Consider the following 17,589-nt stretch of genomic DNA (forward strand, 5'->3'; position numbering starts at 1 on the left):
TTGTGTAGTTTTTTCGCCTTAGTTCATTCTTTGCATTTGTGTGATGAGCCAAGTACTGACCTACCACATCTGATTATCAGAGCCGACCTGTGAAGAAGTTGGGCAGATACTTGCATATCCCCCCCACTTTTAAAAAATATTTATTTATTTTTAAGAGAGAGACAGAGTGTGAGCAAGGGGAGGGGCAGAGAGAGAGACAGAGGGAGACACCGAATCTGAAGCAGGCTCCAGGCTCTGAGCTGTCAGCACAGACAAGAGTGGGGCTCAAAGCCACTAATGGTGAGATCATGACCTGAGCCGAAGTCCGGCGCTTAACCTACTGGGCTACCCAGGCACCCCTTGCATGTCCCTTTATGAGTGAAGCCTTGGGGGTTGGGAGCTTGGTGACCTTGAGTTCGAGTGCCCTGAAACTTACTACACCCAGGTTATCCCATTAGGAGTCACACCAGTTTGGTGGCGATCAGAAGGAAGTGTCATTTTAGTGTGCCGTGGTTCAATATCTGATGCAGGAAGAGTAGAAAGGTTTATGAGCTCAGATTGTCCGGTAAAATGCTCCCACTTAAAAATACTCCAGCCAACACCCATCCCCGGAATGTCCCACGGAGCTCAGAGAGATCAGAACAACAAAACAGGCTCTGGTGGGGTGCAGATCCTGGCGAACACACCCTCCATGAAACGCCACCAATGTAGCCCAGCATTTGGATTGCCTGGGCTGATGTTACCAGACAGAGCAGAACATTTGTCACAGGGAAAAAGCAGGATATGTAATTTTCACAGTTAGAATTAACTTAGAGCTGAAATTAACCGAACCTCCGAAATTCAAATCTTATAGCTGTCAGTGGCTTTGGGGACTGTGAGAGTCTCCTGTGGCCTTTAATCATGCTAGGGTGGGGTGAAATTCAGTATTCAGTGGCTTTGCAGTCGGCTACACTGAGCAGTTGGTGATCGGGAAGCTAGCTCTCTGGCTTTCTGAGAATAAGATCATGCTCTTACTTCCGGAAATAGTGCCCGTGTTCTGTTTACTCTCTAGCTTAGTATGTTGTCTTTGATGATTGAGTCTCACTTAATGGCTCTTTCACTTCTGTTTGCAGGGACAGAGGTGCCAAGTTGTTAAACAATAGCGGCTCCAAACAGATTTCTTTTTCTGTTTTCATGACTGTATATGTAGGTTCCTGTTAAAACAGCTTGGCTAGTTCATCGGGCCTTCACGGAACCCGAGTTTAGATCCACTTGTCCACTATGCAGGTGATGCAGGGCAAGTCGAATGACCCCTGGGCCTGACTTTCTCAGTATGTAGACGTGGAAGTCAGCCCTCTGACATCCCTGTCATCTAAAACATCTTCAGAGTCTGCAGGAGGAGTCCGTATAAAAACCCCATAGCTGCAGTTTTCAAAGCACTTTTGACTAAACTCTGTAATTCAGTCCTTATGATAATGTAGTAAGGCAAGCCAGGAAGTCAGGTGTTACTAGTTCCCCTTTATGGAAGAAGAGCCCGAGGTTCAGAGAGAGGGACTGAGTGTCCGATGTGGGATGAGCCTAGTCCAGAGCAATTTCCATCATGCTTCTGAGAGAAGGAGAGAGACAAAAAAGTGTGAAGGAACCACAGGTCACTAGCCTGACAGTGAACGTGGCAGACCTCTCTTTCCCCTGTTTATTTCTCTAACTCTCGGTTTTGCTTCTTTTGCGTTGTGGCTATAGAGGTCGGAGGCTGAAACCCAACCTGTAGTTGGCACGAGAGATAGGATTCTGATTTTTTAAAAACCAGATTTGGATGAAGTTCCTTCTCGTAAAGTGATTTGTTCTTGCTGACTCCTAATATGCCAGGTTTCTCTGACATAAGCATGACCTCACTTGCTTCCGTGCGCACATCTGACTTTTGGGCCAGCTGCAGGATAGAGGTTACTGATTGAGGGTGAGCCTTTACACCCAGAGGAGGTAGAAAAGTGCCAGAAACAGCAAGCCGGCCTCCCAGAGAGTCTCACTGCAGGACCAATAGGTAGGGAGCCCTCCACCCTCTCGTATTTTCCATTACCTCCCCATAGGGCACACACTGTGCGATTATTCACTAGTAAATTGTCTGAGTTACCGATGAGTAACGACATGAAACTTCACAAATGCCCTAGGTTTCTAGCCAGAGAACTACGTTTATCAGAGAAGGGAGTTTGCAATCTGCAGCAAACACATGTTGATTCTCAGTATTCGCATCATTATCGCTGGCTCGGAGGCCCTGTTTTCATTGCCCACTTTGTATGTCAGTAAATAACCCTCTCTGGCAACAGGTCTGCCGTATCTGCGTGCACAGAAGGAAATCTGGTGGGGCTGGGCCAGGGCAAAACGCTCCTCGGAGCCTGCCCTATAAAAGCAGCGAGCCCTTCTCTTAAGCTCGGGAATGCTTTAAAGATGCATCATTGGCAAGCCCTGCTAAAGAAATACAGGATATAAATGTGATAAAACCCAAGACATCAAGCTGGCTCTGGAGGGCTCCTTTGAAGTTCGCTAAGTGGATTATCAGTGGGAGGCTGATATTTATATGTACAAACATACAGGCTGTTACTGCTAATTGTGGTACGTCAGGCTGGCCGGGCTGGCTCTGGGGCCCGCTGTGCCCGTCACCACAGCAGTGAGGAAACCCTGCAACCCCCCCCCCCCCCCCCCCGGGCACATGCCAGGATCCGCAGAAGCCATCAGCGAGCCAGCATTGTGCAAATTGCATTTGGGTTCACAGCCCTGCAATTGTACTTCTCTCGCTGGGGTGAGCAGAGAAGGAAAGCCGGGCCCCAATTTGCATTAGGAAATAGTGTTGGGCGGGGGAAGGAGGGGACCCACAAGACCGAAACCCTGACCTTTCCTTGAGGGAGACCATATGGTGAATTGGAGAGAGCATGGCTTTTGTGTCACATAGACTTCGGGTTAGAATTCTGGCTTTATCACCAGCTGTGTGACTTGGGGTGAGTTGCTAAACTTCCCTGAGCCTCAGCTGGCCCTTCTTAAAATTAAATATGTGTCAAGGTTATTATTTTTAAAAAAAATTTTTTAATGTTTATTTATTTTTGAGAGACAGAAACAGAGCACGAGTGGGGGAGGCGCAGGGAGAGAGGGAGACAGAATCTGAAGCAGGCTCCAGGCTCTGAGCTGTCAGCACGGAGCCTGACACGGAGCTCGAACTTACAAACGGCGAGATCGTGACCTGAGCTAAAGTTGCACCCTCAACCGACTGAGCCACCCAGGCGTCCCTCAAAGTTATTAGGTTATTATTAACAGACATGACATAATGACAGCTTTGGCTTAGTAAATACTTGTTTCTCATTCCTGCCTTGGAGAGAACAGAATTATTGTTTTTTTTCCTGTCTACCCCCACCCCCACACACACCATGGTTACCAGCATTCTGCCTTTCACTCTTTCTTCCTCCTGGTAGAATTCAGTGAAGCAGAAATCCGGTTTGTGCATATGGGTCACCTTAAAGCAGAAATACATGATCAGACTCGCCCAGAAATGACTAGGCTGTTATCTGCTGGATCTTTTCCAACCAACCAACCAACCAACCAACCAACCAAACAAACAAACAAAAACAAAACCCCACAAAACTACAGGCGCTTAACACAGGCATACATTGAATTTCTCTTTTTTGTTGTGGTTGGTTGGTTTGTTTTAAGCCAATTTACTCAGGAATCGTGAACACACATCTTCGTTTCCAAAGCCCATGATGGAACCAGTTAAATCCCATGAACTCCTTCCACTGCATGCTTGGGGTTTTGAGCAACTCAGGGGCCCAGTACATTCCCGGCCAAGGCTTAGGTGACTTTTTTATGGCATATCATAAAGCTTGCACCCCTGCCGGGGCCCCTCAGCGGGGCCTCTCCAGTTGAAACTTGGGTGCACGGTTCTTTCCCTAACTGCAGTCAGATCACTTTATCAGTGATGTCATGTGGGCAGTGAAGGGGGAGATAAAATAAGGTAAGCGGGATGTGCATGAAAAGGAAGAGATAAGGAAAAGGGGGCCTTTTCAGAGGATTGCCCAGAATAGGCTGTTCAGTGGTTTCACCTCGGGGCTGCCTTGATCCTTCTTTAATGTTTCCCTGCTTTCCTGGTTTGTGTCTCCTGGATGTTCAGTTTCAGTCTCTCTCCCCACTTCTCTCTTCCCCTGCTCACATTTTGTGGCAGGAGGTTGGAGTCGAAGACTTGGTTTCTGCAGCTACTGTCACCCGATTGTGAGAATCCCTCGTTGGTCTCTGGTGCATTTTATCGTGTGGTTTCCTGCGTCCTTGGAAAAAACGGGCATTCAGTCATGCTTTCCTCTCCTGTGTCCTCTCCCTGCTTCACCTGCTTTACTGCGCCATCCACTCCCACGTCCTGGGCTTCGGGTGCCTCGTTTAGCCCCACTGAGGTGCAGCAGGCCCCCGGGGGAACACGGGCCGGGAGCCCAAGGCCTGAGCCTGGTCCGGGTCTGTGCACGGCAGAGTGACATCGTCTAAGTGACGTGGGTTAGTGGGGCTTTCACAAACCCTAGATCAGAAAGGCTTGTCAGTATGGAGATATTTGTTGTAGCCCAAGCATCTCTTGCAGAGCTTGTAGATGATGTGAGCTTCATGTACTTTCTGTAGCGAAACACAAAGCAAAGGACAACCTGTTTTGAGTGAAAACAGCTCCAGTTTGGAAGTTGCGTAAATAGATGTGCTCGTGTTTCACAGTCTTAATTTAAATGGCTTAAAAGGAACAGTTGTCCTACACTCTTGGACGCATTCTAAGACCGTAAAGCAAGGCTTTTTGGAATTCAAGAGCCACACGCAATCAAAAAGGGTTTCAGCTTCAGGTGGTTTCTGCATGATCTTGGGGTCCCATCGGACTATGCGATGACCATTTTAACCATGAATCTTAGATCAAGGTGTTTTTCACTATAACGATGCTGTTAACATGTTCCATACTGCAAAGCACAAGAAAGAGGCTTACCAGTCATTTTATTGGCTAATGCTGTTTCTGTTTGACTTTTGATTTTCCAGTTTTCCAGAATTATGGGGACTTCCCACCTGGCGCTCCTGGTGTTAGTCTGTCTCCTCACAGGTATGGGTCCCAGTTCTCCTCGAGTTCCTTGTTCTGGGGGAAGCCTTGCTTTCCAAGTTCTCTGCTCCGGGAGTGTTATTACCTGTACTCTGCAAACACAGTCCACAAGAGTGAAGGAAAGCAGAAAATTGTGAGAAGTTATCTAGAATGACCACAAACCTCCAGTCCCTTCTGCTGTATCGCACTAATTCCAGTTCAAAAAGAATGCTCGCCAGTGGCAACTTTAGCGTATGTGTGATCCTGGCCTTGAATCGTGGGAGAAATGATAGCCTAAATTTCCCCACTGTTTTTTATTTTTCCTGGGACATGGATCTCCAGTAAAGGGGATCAGAGACCTTTAAGAGTGTTCAAAAGAAATAAACAATGGAAACTTCTTTACAGGAAATCATACTTGTCTTTTAAAAAAAAATTTTTTTTTAACGTTTTTTAATTTTTGACACAGAGAGAGAGCATGAACGGGGGAGGGGCAGAGAGAGGGAGACACAGAATCTGAAACAGGCTCCAGGCTCCAACCTGTCAGCACAGAGCCCGACGCGGGGCTCGAACTCACGGACCGCGAGATCATGACCTGAGCCAAAGTCGGCCGCTTAACCGACTAAGCCACCCAGGCGCCCCTAAATCATACCTGTCTTAAGTGGAAGATGCTTAAATTGCTGGAAAAATCTTAGAGCTGCCTTTTGCCTTCGAATCTAATTGGTAGACTGTTTGACTCTTGGGTAATCTTACTAATGCTTTTCTACCAGGAGGATACTACTTGGACCATTGGCTGAAATGCTGACTGGGAATTTTTAGTTTCCATCCAGATCTTTATACATCACAGATGTTCATCACAAACCCAATGTTTTCCTCGTCTGAGGAGTTAACTTAAGTCTGTTCGTGTCTGTAGGGCTTATCTATAAGGGCATGTTAGAAATGAGCGGTTTGGCAGTTCTAAACTCCAGCAGGAATATGCCGCCTTCAGGATAGAGGTGACCAGATCCACTTACGACTTCTGCCGTAAGCTGCAGGAATCCTAGTGGGCACATAAGTGAAGTTGGGTGGGATTCCCACACTGGGCTCCGAAGGAGATAAGAGGCCACTGATGAACAATTAAGCCATAATATCTCTTCTATCAGTTTTATAGACAGAGACAGCTAGGCTGAAATTTTAGGTTGTAAGATGAACCTAGAGTTTTCACTCTTGGACTTCATGTATTCTTACCTTTTTTTTTTTTTTTTAAGTTTATTTATTTTGAGAGAGTGAGAGAGAGAGAGATCAGGGGAGGAGCAGAGAGAGGAAGAGAGAGAATCCCCAGCAGGATCCGCACTGTCAGCATAGAGCCTGACATGGGGCTCGAACTCACCAACGGTGAGATCATGACCTGAGCCCAAATCAAGAGTGAGATACTTAACCGACTGAGATACCTAGGTGCCCCTGCGTATTCTTACTTTTTAAATTAGAATCTACATCATCCGGCTTGGGTTTCTGGGAAGTCATTAGAGGGAAGGCACGCCAGAGTGTCGTGAGAAATGGAAACCGTGTAATTCTTGAGCACAAATCTGCCTTGTGCTTTGTTCGGTCTCCCTGGTCCTGTTCTCATCCTGTTTCTTACTAAGGGAAACCTCCACAGGGAGTGTGGACGATAAAGAACATGTATGTGCTTCAGCCTATGCCGTCTTGGGATATTTTATGGTCACCCATGACCGTGTAAAATACGGAATTGGGATCAGATGTCCTCTCTCCATTTGAGTGTTTGGAGGGGTGAATCTAGGGGTTGGGGGGGGGTGCTGTTGAGGCCTTTGGAGCATTCGCTGCTCTCGGCAGATGCAGCGGCCGTTATAATGGGGGGCCTTTCATGGGCATCCAGGCTAACGGATTTTTGCGGAGAAATGGTCATTGTTCGTATAAGCTGCTACTGTTGTTTCTGTCAGTTCTCTGGGTGAGACTGTCCTTTCTGGCTGCATCCTATTCAGAGCATGTTTCCTTTTACAGGACCGAGCCTAATCTCCTGCCAGCTTTCATTACCCTCTATCCTTCCAAACGAAAATGAAAAGGTCGTGCAGCTGAATTCCTCCTTTTCTCTGCAATGCTTTGGGGAGAGTGAAGTGAGCTGGCAGTACCCCATGTCTGAAGAAGAGAACCCCAATGTGGAAGTCAGAAATGAAGAAAACAACAGTGGCCTTTTTGTGACGGTGCTGGAAGTGGTCAATGCGTCGGCGGCCCACACGGGACTGTACACTTGCTATTACAACCACACTCAGACGGACGAAAACGAGATCGAAGGCAGGCGCATTTACATCTATGTCCCAGGTGAGCTGTGGTGGGTCCCCTGGGCCAAGCTTCTGGCCCCGTCTCTCCTGTTAACTGTATTCAAGTTTTAAAAAATACAAAAATAATAAATACCTATTGGAGAAAATGTGAAAAACACAAGAGGACGCACAACGGTCAAGGTCATTTGTGACGCCGTTACCAAGAAATATGTATCGTAAACATTTTGGAAGTGTGTTAAGTTTTGGAAATCATTTTCATTATGGCACATCTTTCTTTTTTTTTTTGGCATTGTGCAAAAACAGCTGAAATGTACTCATTTCTGTTCAACCAAGTTTGACAAATATCTGCTGTTTATTTATTGCGTGTCAGGCACTATGCCAAGTGTTGGGGACACAGAAATTAGGTAGGTCCTCTCTTGGAGCTGCTTGTAGTTCATTATAATAGCTTCCAAATAACCGGGCTATTTTTCAGATTGAATAAAACATATATTTACTCTTGATTAATTAGATGGGTTTTTTTTTTTCTTTTTAATTAAAATTTGGGGGCAAATTCCATACTAATGATGTTGTCTCCTGACCTGTGAGATGCAGACGGCAAGATAGGAGTAAGACGGGATTAAACACGCTAGGGTTTGATTAGGGGAGAAGCCTGTGGGAGAAAATGGGGAGGGGGGGACGCCGCAGGGCCTGCGAGGGCTCTCTGCCAGCACTGTATGCGTGACTCTGAAAGGAGGAGAGAGAGAAGGAAGGTGGGGTAGATGAGTCGGGGGAACTCTGTGGAAAGGAAGTCTGGGAGTCCTGCAGCCTACGGAGCCCCAGTTCCACGCAGTCTGTGGCTGTGGCTGGCCACACCTCCGGAGGGCGTGGCCTTGGCTTGTGATGGATTTCAGGGCCTGCCCCCCTACAGTGGAAGATTGTGTGGCTCTTTCTCACAGCAGCCCTGTGAATCAGCTAGGCTTAGCTATGAGCTTGAGGTTCATTTGGTTTACCACCCACCTGGCATTCCTTGTAATGATCTAAATCTAAATCTGTATATATGTCTCTATCTGTATCTGCATCTTTGTCTATATCTCTATCTAAATCTATATCATGTATATCATGTATATCTGTATCTATCTATATCTGTACCTATATCTGTATCTGTATCTATACCTTTATGTCTATATCTATATCCATATCTGTGTATCTGTATCTGTACCTGTATTGGGTACCTGGGTGGTTCCGTTGGTTGAGCATCTGACTCTTCATTTCAACTCAGGTCATGATCTCACAGTTCCTGGGATTGAATGCCCCACCTCCAGCTCTTGCGCTGACAGCACAGAGCCTGCTTGGGATTCTCTCTCTCCTTCTCTCTGCCCCTCTCTTGCTTGCACGCTCTTTTCAAATAAACTTAAAAAAAAAAATTACATCAGTATTGGAGTGCCTGGGTAGCCCAGTCGGTTAAGTGTCCAACTTCGGCTCAGGTCATGATCTTGTGGTTCATGAGTTCGAGCCCCACATTGGGCTCTGTGCTGACAGCTCAGAGCCTGGAGCCTGCTTCAGATTCTGTGTCTCCCTCTCTCTCTGCTCCTCCCCTGCTCGTGTTCTGCCTCTCTCTCTCTCTCCTTCAAAAATAAATAAAAACACTGAAAACAATTTTTAAATTACATCAGTATCTATATTTATGTATTTGTACCTGTGTCTGTACTTAGATCTGTATTTAGATATACTTAGATAAGACTTAGATTTGTACCAATATCTATATCTGTATATATTGGCTTCTACGAGGATAGTTGTTAGAGGAAGGACCATGATGTTTTTTAAACATTGCATAGCAAAAATAAATAAATAAATAAATAAATAAATAAATAAATAAAAATAAACATTGCATAGCTAGTGCATAATGGTAGGGAAGCTGTGCATTTTATTTATTTATTTTTTTTAATTTTTTTTTTTTAACGTTTATTTATTTTTGAGACAGAGAGAGACAGAGCATGAACGGGGAGGGTCAGAGAGAGGGAGACACAGAATCTGAAACAGGCTCCAGGCTCTGAGCTGTCCGCACAGAGCCCGACGCGGAGCTGGAACTCACGGACCACGAGATCATGACCTGAGCCGAAGTCGGCCGCTTAACCGACTGAGCCACCCAGGCACCCCAGGAAGCTATGCATTTTAAAGGGAGCTGTGGCTCATGTGTTATGGATACCAAGTATATATCTTAACCTGAAATGAATTCGGAGTTTTGTTCGCTGAAATCTTTACTAACAAGGTTCAAGGATTTGGAACTCTGAACACAAATTCAAGTAATGGCAATCTTCGTATGTGATTTAAAGGAACTACAGCTAGAGTTCTTGGCCTTAAAACAAACATACGAATATTGATAACTCTTACCATCCTGTTTTGGCAGAGGTGAAATAAGGTGGTCTCCGAAGTACGTCTTCCTATTTTCCCATCTTTTCAAGTTTTTTTTTTTGTTTTTTTGTTTTTTTTTTTTTAAGTCAGCTACTCTTCTTCTCTGTAACTGTGGGCACTTCACGGATCTAGACCCTGTTCACTTCTTTCATGACACTCTTATCTATCTGAACCTTCCTTCCTAACAATAAAAGGTTTTGTTTTAAGAAAGGTAGGTATTCAGAACTATCACCCCAGCTTTGTGCACACATAAATGCCCCTTGCTTTGAAGAGAATGGTCGGAATGTGGGCTTGTTAAAGTTATATATGAGTCCTGGAGTTTTGATCACCTAAGCTTGTCTAAAAATTCTTGTTCCTCCCCCACCCCCAGCACAAACATCACCCAAGTAGGCCCTGCACTGGTGTCAGTTAGAGATCTTTTTATTTGTAGTCGTGGGGAGTAAGGGGCCCTTCTGAAACTGATGTTTGAGTCTCTTAGTATTTTGTACCATGGTAGCCTCCGTAGCTGGTTTTCTTTGAAAATAAAATTTTCAGGTTATGGAATTATAAATTGTATTTGTTACTTGACAGATTATTACTTATTTATTTTTAATGTTTATTTACTTATTTTTGAGAGAGGAAAAGGGTGCACACACAGGGGAGGGGTAGAGAGAGAGGGAGACACAGAATCTGAAACAGGCTCCAAGCTCTGAGCTGTCAGCACAGAGCCTGACACAGGGCTCGAACTCATGGACCACGAGATCATGACCTGAGCCAAACCTTAATGGACTAAGCCACCTAGGTGCCCCATTGATAGATTATTTTTTAATAGACAACTTTCTGTATTGCTTTTCAATAATACTACCTATAGGCAATAAGAATTTTTGAAATCATGAATATTTTCTCTTGTTTTGAATAGACTTGATTATTGATCATGTTTTTAGTAGTGTTTAAATTTTGATTGCAACGTATTTATATTTATCACCAGTCTTTTTTATTGGAGTATAGGCAATTTGGTGTTGTTCATACTTTATTTTTTGTTTTATTTTATTAGTTTTTAAAAAATTTTTAAATGTTTGTTTTTGAGAGAGAGAGAGCAGGAGCAGACAGGGGAGGGGCAGAGAGAGAGAGACACACACAGGATCTGAAGAAGACTCCAGCGCAGAGCCTAACACAGGGCTTGAACCCATGAACTGTGAGATCATGACCTGAGCTGAAGTCAGACACTTATCTAACTGAGCCACGCAGGCGCCCCCTGTTATTCACGCTTTAAAATCACCTTCTAGCTGTGATGATGATTAATGTCAGCGTGGGGACAAGTCTGGATATATGTGAAGGTAGAATTCATACCTAATGTGACTCAGGCCAGCGGGATGATTTTTCTGTATGTGTGTGTAAAGGTGAAGTTAATGCCTAACATGTTTTTCTTTCTTTTCAAAACCACAGACCCAGACGTAGCCTTCGTACCTCTAGGAATGACAGATTATTTAGTTATCGTGGAGGACGATGACTCTGCCATCATACCTTGTCGCACAACTGATCCCAAGACTCCGGTTACCTTACGCAGCAGTGACGGGGTGGTACACGCCTCCTATGACAGCAGACAGGGCTTTAATGGGACCTTCAGCGTCGGGCCCTATATCTGCGAAGCCACAGTCAGCGGGAAGAAGTTCCAGACCATCCCATTTAATGTTTATGCTTTAAAAGGTACTTGTACCTTCTCTCTCCTCCTTTAAAGAAGAGTTAAAGGCAAAATAATTAGATGTATATATGATTTAAAAAAAAAATCACAGTCCCTGGTGATGGAGACCCTGAGTATCTGGGGATTTAGGACCCAAATATTTAGGACCCCACATTTACCGTACGTTAGGCTGCCCTCTGTGGCTATAATCATACTAAGTGTGGCATTACTAAAAACAAGTGCTTCTTTGCTACCGTAAGATTTCATATTTCACCAGTTGACTTCAAAATACTGTAAGGAATTCTTTTCTTGCATAAGCCTCTTACTGTTTTACCCACATTCCTGACCACAGAGGACCTAAAAACAAACACATACCTGTGGGAGGTGGATGCCTAGATTAACTTTAGTAACTTAAGAAAAGTGATTTTGATTTTGAGAAAAGCTTGTGATTACAGTCACCCCTTTGATGTGGGCGGTTAATGTGAATGGAGGGTATAATACACGTTTGGGGCAGCAGATTTATTGAACACTCACGTGCAAGAAGGCAGCAGCAGAGGGCCATTGGACTCTCGGTAAGGGCTTATTTTATGCCAGCACTGTGGTAGGTTCTAGAAGAGGGCTGAGAATAGCCGGGTAGGAGGGTGGGAGAGAGGAGAGAAAGGGTAGGGTAGGAGTGCCCCGAGCACAGTAAAGATTGGTTGAGTAAATGAATAAATACATCCATAAAGGTGATTGCAGAAGAGGAAAGCCATCATTAACCCCAATGCTAAGGAAGGTGATGTTCTGTTAAATTGGAATTTACTTTTACTATCATTACCGTTTTGTATGTAGGTATTTGTGTGTACGTGTGTATGTGTAGGTGTGTTATTTTATAACTATATGCCAGATTGTGTATGCCAACATAAAATCAAGGCTCCTGAGACTTCAAAAGTTTCTTCTTGATCACAGTGGTTTGAAAATTATTTTTCATTTCTTTTTAAAAAAGAAACCCCAACCTTAGAAGATTCTAACTATACTGTGGGTATTGAGGTCCTGGTGTTTATTCTTTTTTTAAATAGCAACATCAGAACTTGATCTAGAAATGGAAGCTCTCAAAACTGTGTATAAGTCCGGGGAGACGATTGTGGTCACCTGCGCCGTCTTTAACAACGAGGTGGTTGACCTTCAGTGGACTTACCCTGGAGAAGTGGTAGGTAGCTTCTGGGCTCCTGGTGGAACGGGGTGGGGCACAGCAGGACTCAAAAGACCCGTCACTGCCAGGGCAGGACATGAGCTTCTCCAGACCTCAGCTTGCCGCCTCTGTAGTGAGCCCATTTGTCTAGATGACTTTCTGGCTTTTCGGGCAATGGAAGAGGCTGAGACAAAAGCTGGACCAGACCCTTCAGAATGCATAAAGGTTGCACCCTCAGCCTTCTTATTCATAAGTTAGAAAGAAATAGGAAAGCTCTATGGCTACAACTTAACAACCAAAAAATTAGAAAAGCAAAAGGGGGTGGCTTTTACAATTTATGAACTGCTGAGAGAGTCATTAATTCCCATTTTCTTGGCTCCCATCCTTTTGGGTTTTGAGGCATTTGATAATGTCGATGGCCTGCCCCCTTTCATTTCTGCTTCTTTGCCACCCAGGACGCTGTTCTCGCTCCTTTTGGCCTGGTCTTTCTTTGCGTGGCCTGCCTTCAGTGAGCAGGCTTAACTTGAATCATTAGGCAACGATTGAGGAATGTTTGCTAAATCTCAAACACTCTGCCAGAAGCTGGCCCATGCACCAGAGGAGGGAGGAGTGCGGACTGAATTGGGGAAAGGGGAACCACATGCCAGCTCTAGGTCCCTGGGGATTTACACACACACAGGGACTCATTCATTCTGACGCATTGTGATAAGTGTACAAGAGAACCGTGTGTAAATGGCTGTGACTGTCCGATGGAGTGATGATCAACAGGGCTTCATGCAGCAGCCTCATGGAGAGCAAAAACCATGTATATATTTGTATATGATTATATGTGTATATATGGGTATGTATATGTGTATATATATATATATGTATACAATATGTATTTTTTCCCCTTCAGTCCTGATTTGCAAATTTCTGCTCCCTGCTCTTTTTGGCAATTGAGAGCTTCTCTCCTTTTATCCATTTTTCTCCCCTGTGCTCTTACTGCCCCCTCCTTCCTTTCTCTCTGGGGCATCTGACTGGAAGTTGGGCATTTTCACATATTACCGTTATCACATCACATTTTCACCTACTACCTTCACATAGACCTCGTGCATTGAAGAGACATTCATAGTCCAATATGTGTACCTCTTCTCTGAAATATGAGGCGTTTTTATTTTACCGTTCACACTTGATTGCCCTTAATCCTTAAAACATAAGCGTTTCTTTTTATTTGTTGGAGAGAGACATTTCCCCCCACTCCCACCCCCAAACCACAGTACCTGCTATATTTGGACCAAAAAAATACATAAGCACAGTATTGCTTTGCAACACAAAGTTTTCATCAGATCATAAATCATGCAGGTTTATTATTATAATATTAGAAAATTCAGAGAAACAGAGGAAAAGCCACTTCCCAGAACATCACCGTTAATATTTCAGGGAGATAAATCCTTTCAGTACTTTGTATACAAAATGCATGTGACCATTAATGGGTATTATGCTTTAAATAGTACTTTGTTAGATCCCTTTTCCTTCGGTGGTATACCACAAACACCTTACTGTGCCATTGAATGTCCTCTTAAAACATGATTTTCTAAGGAGTTAGCTTAAAAAAGAATCTTTTTTGTCAGACTTTATTGTTTAGAGCAGTTTTAGGTTGACAGTAAAATTCAGTGGACGGTACAGAGATTTCCCATATAGCCCCTGCCCCACGCATGCACAGCTTCCCCCCTTATCAGCATCCCTACAGGGTAGTACATTACCATCTGGGAGTCTATACCGGTGCCCCATCACCACCCAGAGTCCAGACTTTCCATGAGGCCTCACTCTCAGGAGCTAGCTTTTTAAAGTTGATTTTCCTCCCCTTCTGCTGTATTGTAGAAAGGCAAAGGCATCACGATGCTGGAGGAGATCAAGGTCCCGTCCATCAAACTGGTTTACACGCTGACGGTCCCCGAGGCCACGGTGAAGGATAGTGGAGATTATGAATGTGCTGCCCGCCAGGCCACCAAGGAGGTCAAAGAGATGAAGAAAGTCACCATTTCCGTCCATGGTACATTCTGCTTTCTAAAATGTCAGTCGTCCGGGCTGCTCAGGATCGATCATGTGGTAATCGTTACTTAATGGAAACTCTTCCCTGTACAGAGAAAGGGTTCATTGAAATCAAACCCAACTTCAGCCCGTTGGAGGCTGTTGACCTGCATGAAGTCAAACATTTCGTGGTGGACGTGCAGGCCTACCCCCCTCCCAGGATATCCTGGCTGAAGGACAACCTGACTCTGATTGAAAATCTCACGGAGATCACCACTGACATAGAAAAGATTCAGGAAATAAGGTAAAGAAACACCCTTCCCACGTATGCCTGTCCTCTTTATGGTGTGTCTGTAGACAGAGCGAGGTTCGTGCGTGTTTCGCAGCACAAACCGAGAATCAGTCTAGGAGATGTAACAAACCAGCACGGGAGACCCTTGGAATCAGGTACTTTTGGTGGTCACGTTGCCATGTGGTAATACTATGCTGGTAAATACTTAATAAAATAAGAAGAAAGAACTGAAAAGCTCCGTTCCCAATGAAAGACCGTTTCCTGCCTCCGGGAAGGGATGGAGGGAGGAACATAAAATTGGACCCACTTGGATTGAATACATTCCATGACATCCCCCATCTGTGTGGCAGCTAGACATGTTGGTGATTCCAGTGACGAGGCCACTATCACATAAACCTACATGAAACAAAACATCACTGGTTTAATTTGAAACACATCTGCCCTAGCGAGGCCTCCACCAGAAATAAGGGTAGAGTCTGGCCAGATTTGGTTTGGAGAAAATGTGCAACGACTATAGTTTGGATCCCTGCCCTCTGATAAAATAGTATGCCGCTCTCATCTCTTAACTAGGGGTGGAGTTAAGTCACCTCAGCCTCAGTTTCCTCCTCTGTAAGGTAGGGTAAATAATACCTTATTTTTAAATTTTTATTATTTTATTATTATTATTATTTTTTTTTATTTTTTTAATTAATTTGTTTTACTTTTTATTTTTTTAAATTTACATCCAAATTAGTTAGCAGATAGTGCAACAATGATTTCCGGAGTAGATTCCTTCGTGGCCCTTAACCCATTTAGCCCATCCCCCCCTCCCACAACCCCTCCGGTAACCCTCAGTTTGTTCTCCATATTTATGAGTCTCTTCTGCTTTGTCCCCCTCCCTGTTTTTATATGATTTTTGTTTCCCTTCCCTTATGTTCATCTGTTTTGTCTCTTAAAGTCCTCATATGAGTGAAGTCATATGGTTTTTGTCTTTCTCTGACTGACTAATTTCACTTAGCATAACACCCTCCAGTTCCATCATGTAGTTGCAAATGGCCAGAGTTCATTCTTTTTGATTGCCGAGTAATACTCCATTGTATATATATACCACATCTTCTTTATCCATTCATCCATCAATGGACATTTGGGTTCTTTCCATTCTTTGGCTATTGTTGATAGGGCTGCTATAAACATGGGGGTGCATGTGTCCCTTCGAAACAGCACACCTGTATCCCTTGGATAAATGCCTAGTAGTGCAATTGCTGGGTCGTAGGGTAGTGCTACTTTTATTTTTTTGAGGAACCTCCATACTGTTTTCCAGAGTGGCTGCACCAGCTTGCATTCCCATTAATAATACCTTATGTGCTTCAAGGCAAGGAATTAGACCTGATGACATTGTGAGGTCCCTCGAAGATTAGTTTTAAGCTCTGATTAGAATCCCAGAGCAGCAAGTACATCTTGAAGGACCAGCTACTCCCACGCTGTGCCGTCCTCAGAAGCCGTCCTAGGGAGACACAGGGCAGTCCTCGATTTCCAGCCTTCAGGGAAGAGGGGAAGAACCCTTCTCGTCCGTTCACTTAATCTTGGGATTTGCTTTCTTCTTTCTGAACTAAATCCCATGTGCAGTTGAGAAGTGGTATCTGAGAAAACGGAATTTTACAGCCTCTGTGGAACAGCGATGGAAAAAGTGGTGAATACCGAATCTGGAAGCCTTTCTGATGACATGAAATGAGGGTGTGCAAAGAGGTGGGCAGTGCTAAACTTTCCATTAGGTGTGAGGCCAGAGAGGAACAGGGTAATTCTGGCACGGCTAACACTTAGACGCTTGTAGGAGTGCTATACACTAGCCATAATCAATAGTAATGACCGAGCAAAGCTCACCAACGAGAGGTTCGGGAAAGCTGCCTGTCACAGTGATTCAAGAGTCCCTCTAGGACATACCACTAATTCCCATTGTGGGCCAGGGAGTGTGAGGAGGGAGTGTGAGGTGGGGGTGTCTGGCTTCCTGAAGCTTAGAACCAGTGGATCCACCAGTTTTCTTGGCTGAGCAGGTGTAGGCATTGAGTGAGAGGACTGTTCGGTGACGTGTAGCCAGGAGCGCCTGTGGGGACTCACTCAGGAAGTCCAGGCCTGAAGCCTGTCCAGTATGGTGCAGCAGAGGAAAAGCCAGCCCAGTGTGTGCTCTTGCCCCTCCGTGCTGGTGCCCAGCATCTGGGGCTAGACGACTCGACATTTACAGGGTACTTCTGAGCCCTCAAGATGCTTTCACACATATAATTTCATTTAACTAATTCTGAAAATGACAGTGCGCTATGCATACAGTTATCCCATGCTACACATAAGGGAGCTGATGCATGGAGAATTGCAGTAATGCCCAAGGTCTCCTCGCTTCCTGACCAGCACTCTCCCCCTTCCATCCCGTTGCCTTTTCCTGCTGTGATGTTTTATAAAGAAGGAAAAGAAATCAAATGGGCCAGTACTTTATTGATGTACATACATAGAGCCAAATGTCATTTATAACACACGTAAGAAGTCTTTAGGGGCAACTTCCCTTTAGTAAAGTATGAAGAAATGGAGTTTCTTAATGTATTTATTTATTTATTTATTTATTTATTTTTTAACGTTTATTTATTTTTGAGACAGAGAGAGACAGAGCATGAACGGGGAAGGGGCAGAGAGAGAGGGAGACACAGAATCGGAAGCAGGCTACAGGCTCTGAGCCGTCAGCCCAGAGCCCGACGCGGGGCTCGAACTCACGGACCGCGAGATTGTGAC

General features: G+C 44.6%; 1 protein-coding gene across 4 annotated transcripts in view; it reads left to right on the forward strand.

Annotated features, from left to right (window-relative positions):
• Nucleotides 1-17,589, forward strand: part of PDGFRA (platelet derived growth factor receptor alpha) — a 50,885-nt gene that overhangs the window by 5,044 nt on the left and 28,252 nt on the right. For all 4 annotated transcript variants that reach the window (XM_049632029.1, XM_049632030.1, XM_049632031.1 and 1 more), the window contains exons 2-7: nt 4,999-5,059; nt 7,031-7,348; nt 11,125-11,385; nt 12,418-12,548; nt 14,394-14,565; nt 14,658-14,847. In XM_049632029.1, coding sequence (XP_049487986.1) covers nt 5,011-5,059; nt 7,031-7,348; nt 11,125-11,385; nt 12,418-12,548; nt 14,394-14,565; nt 14,658-14,847 — 1,121 coding nt within the window. In that variant the 5' untranslated portion in view covers nt 4,999-5,010. The remainder of the gene's footprint in view (nt 1-4,998; nt 5,060-7,030; nt 7,349-11,124; nt 11,386-12,417; nt 12,549-14,393; nt 14,566-14,657; nt 14,848-17,589) is intronic.

This window comes from Panthera uncia, chromosome B1, assembly GCF_023721935.1.
Source record: "Panthera uncia isolate 11264 chromosome B1, Puncia_PCG_1.0, whole genome shotgun sequence".
NCBI classification, from domain to species: Eukaryota; Metazoa; Chordata; class Mammalia; order Carnivora; family Felidae; genus Panthera; species Panthera uncia.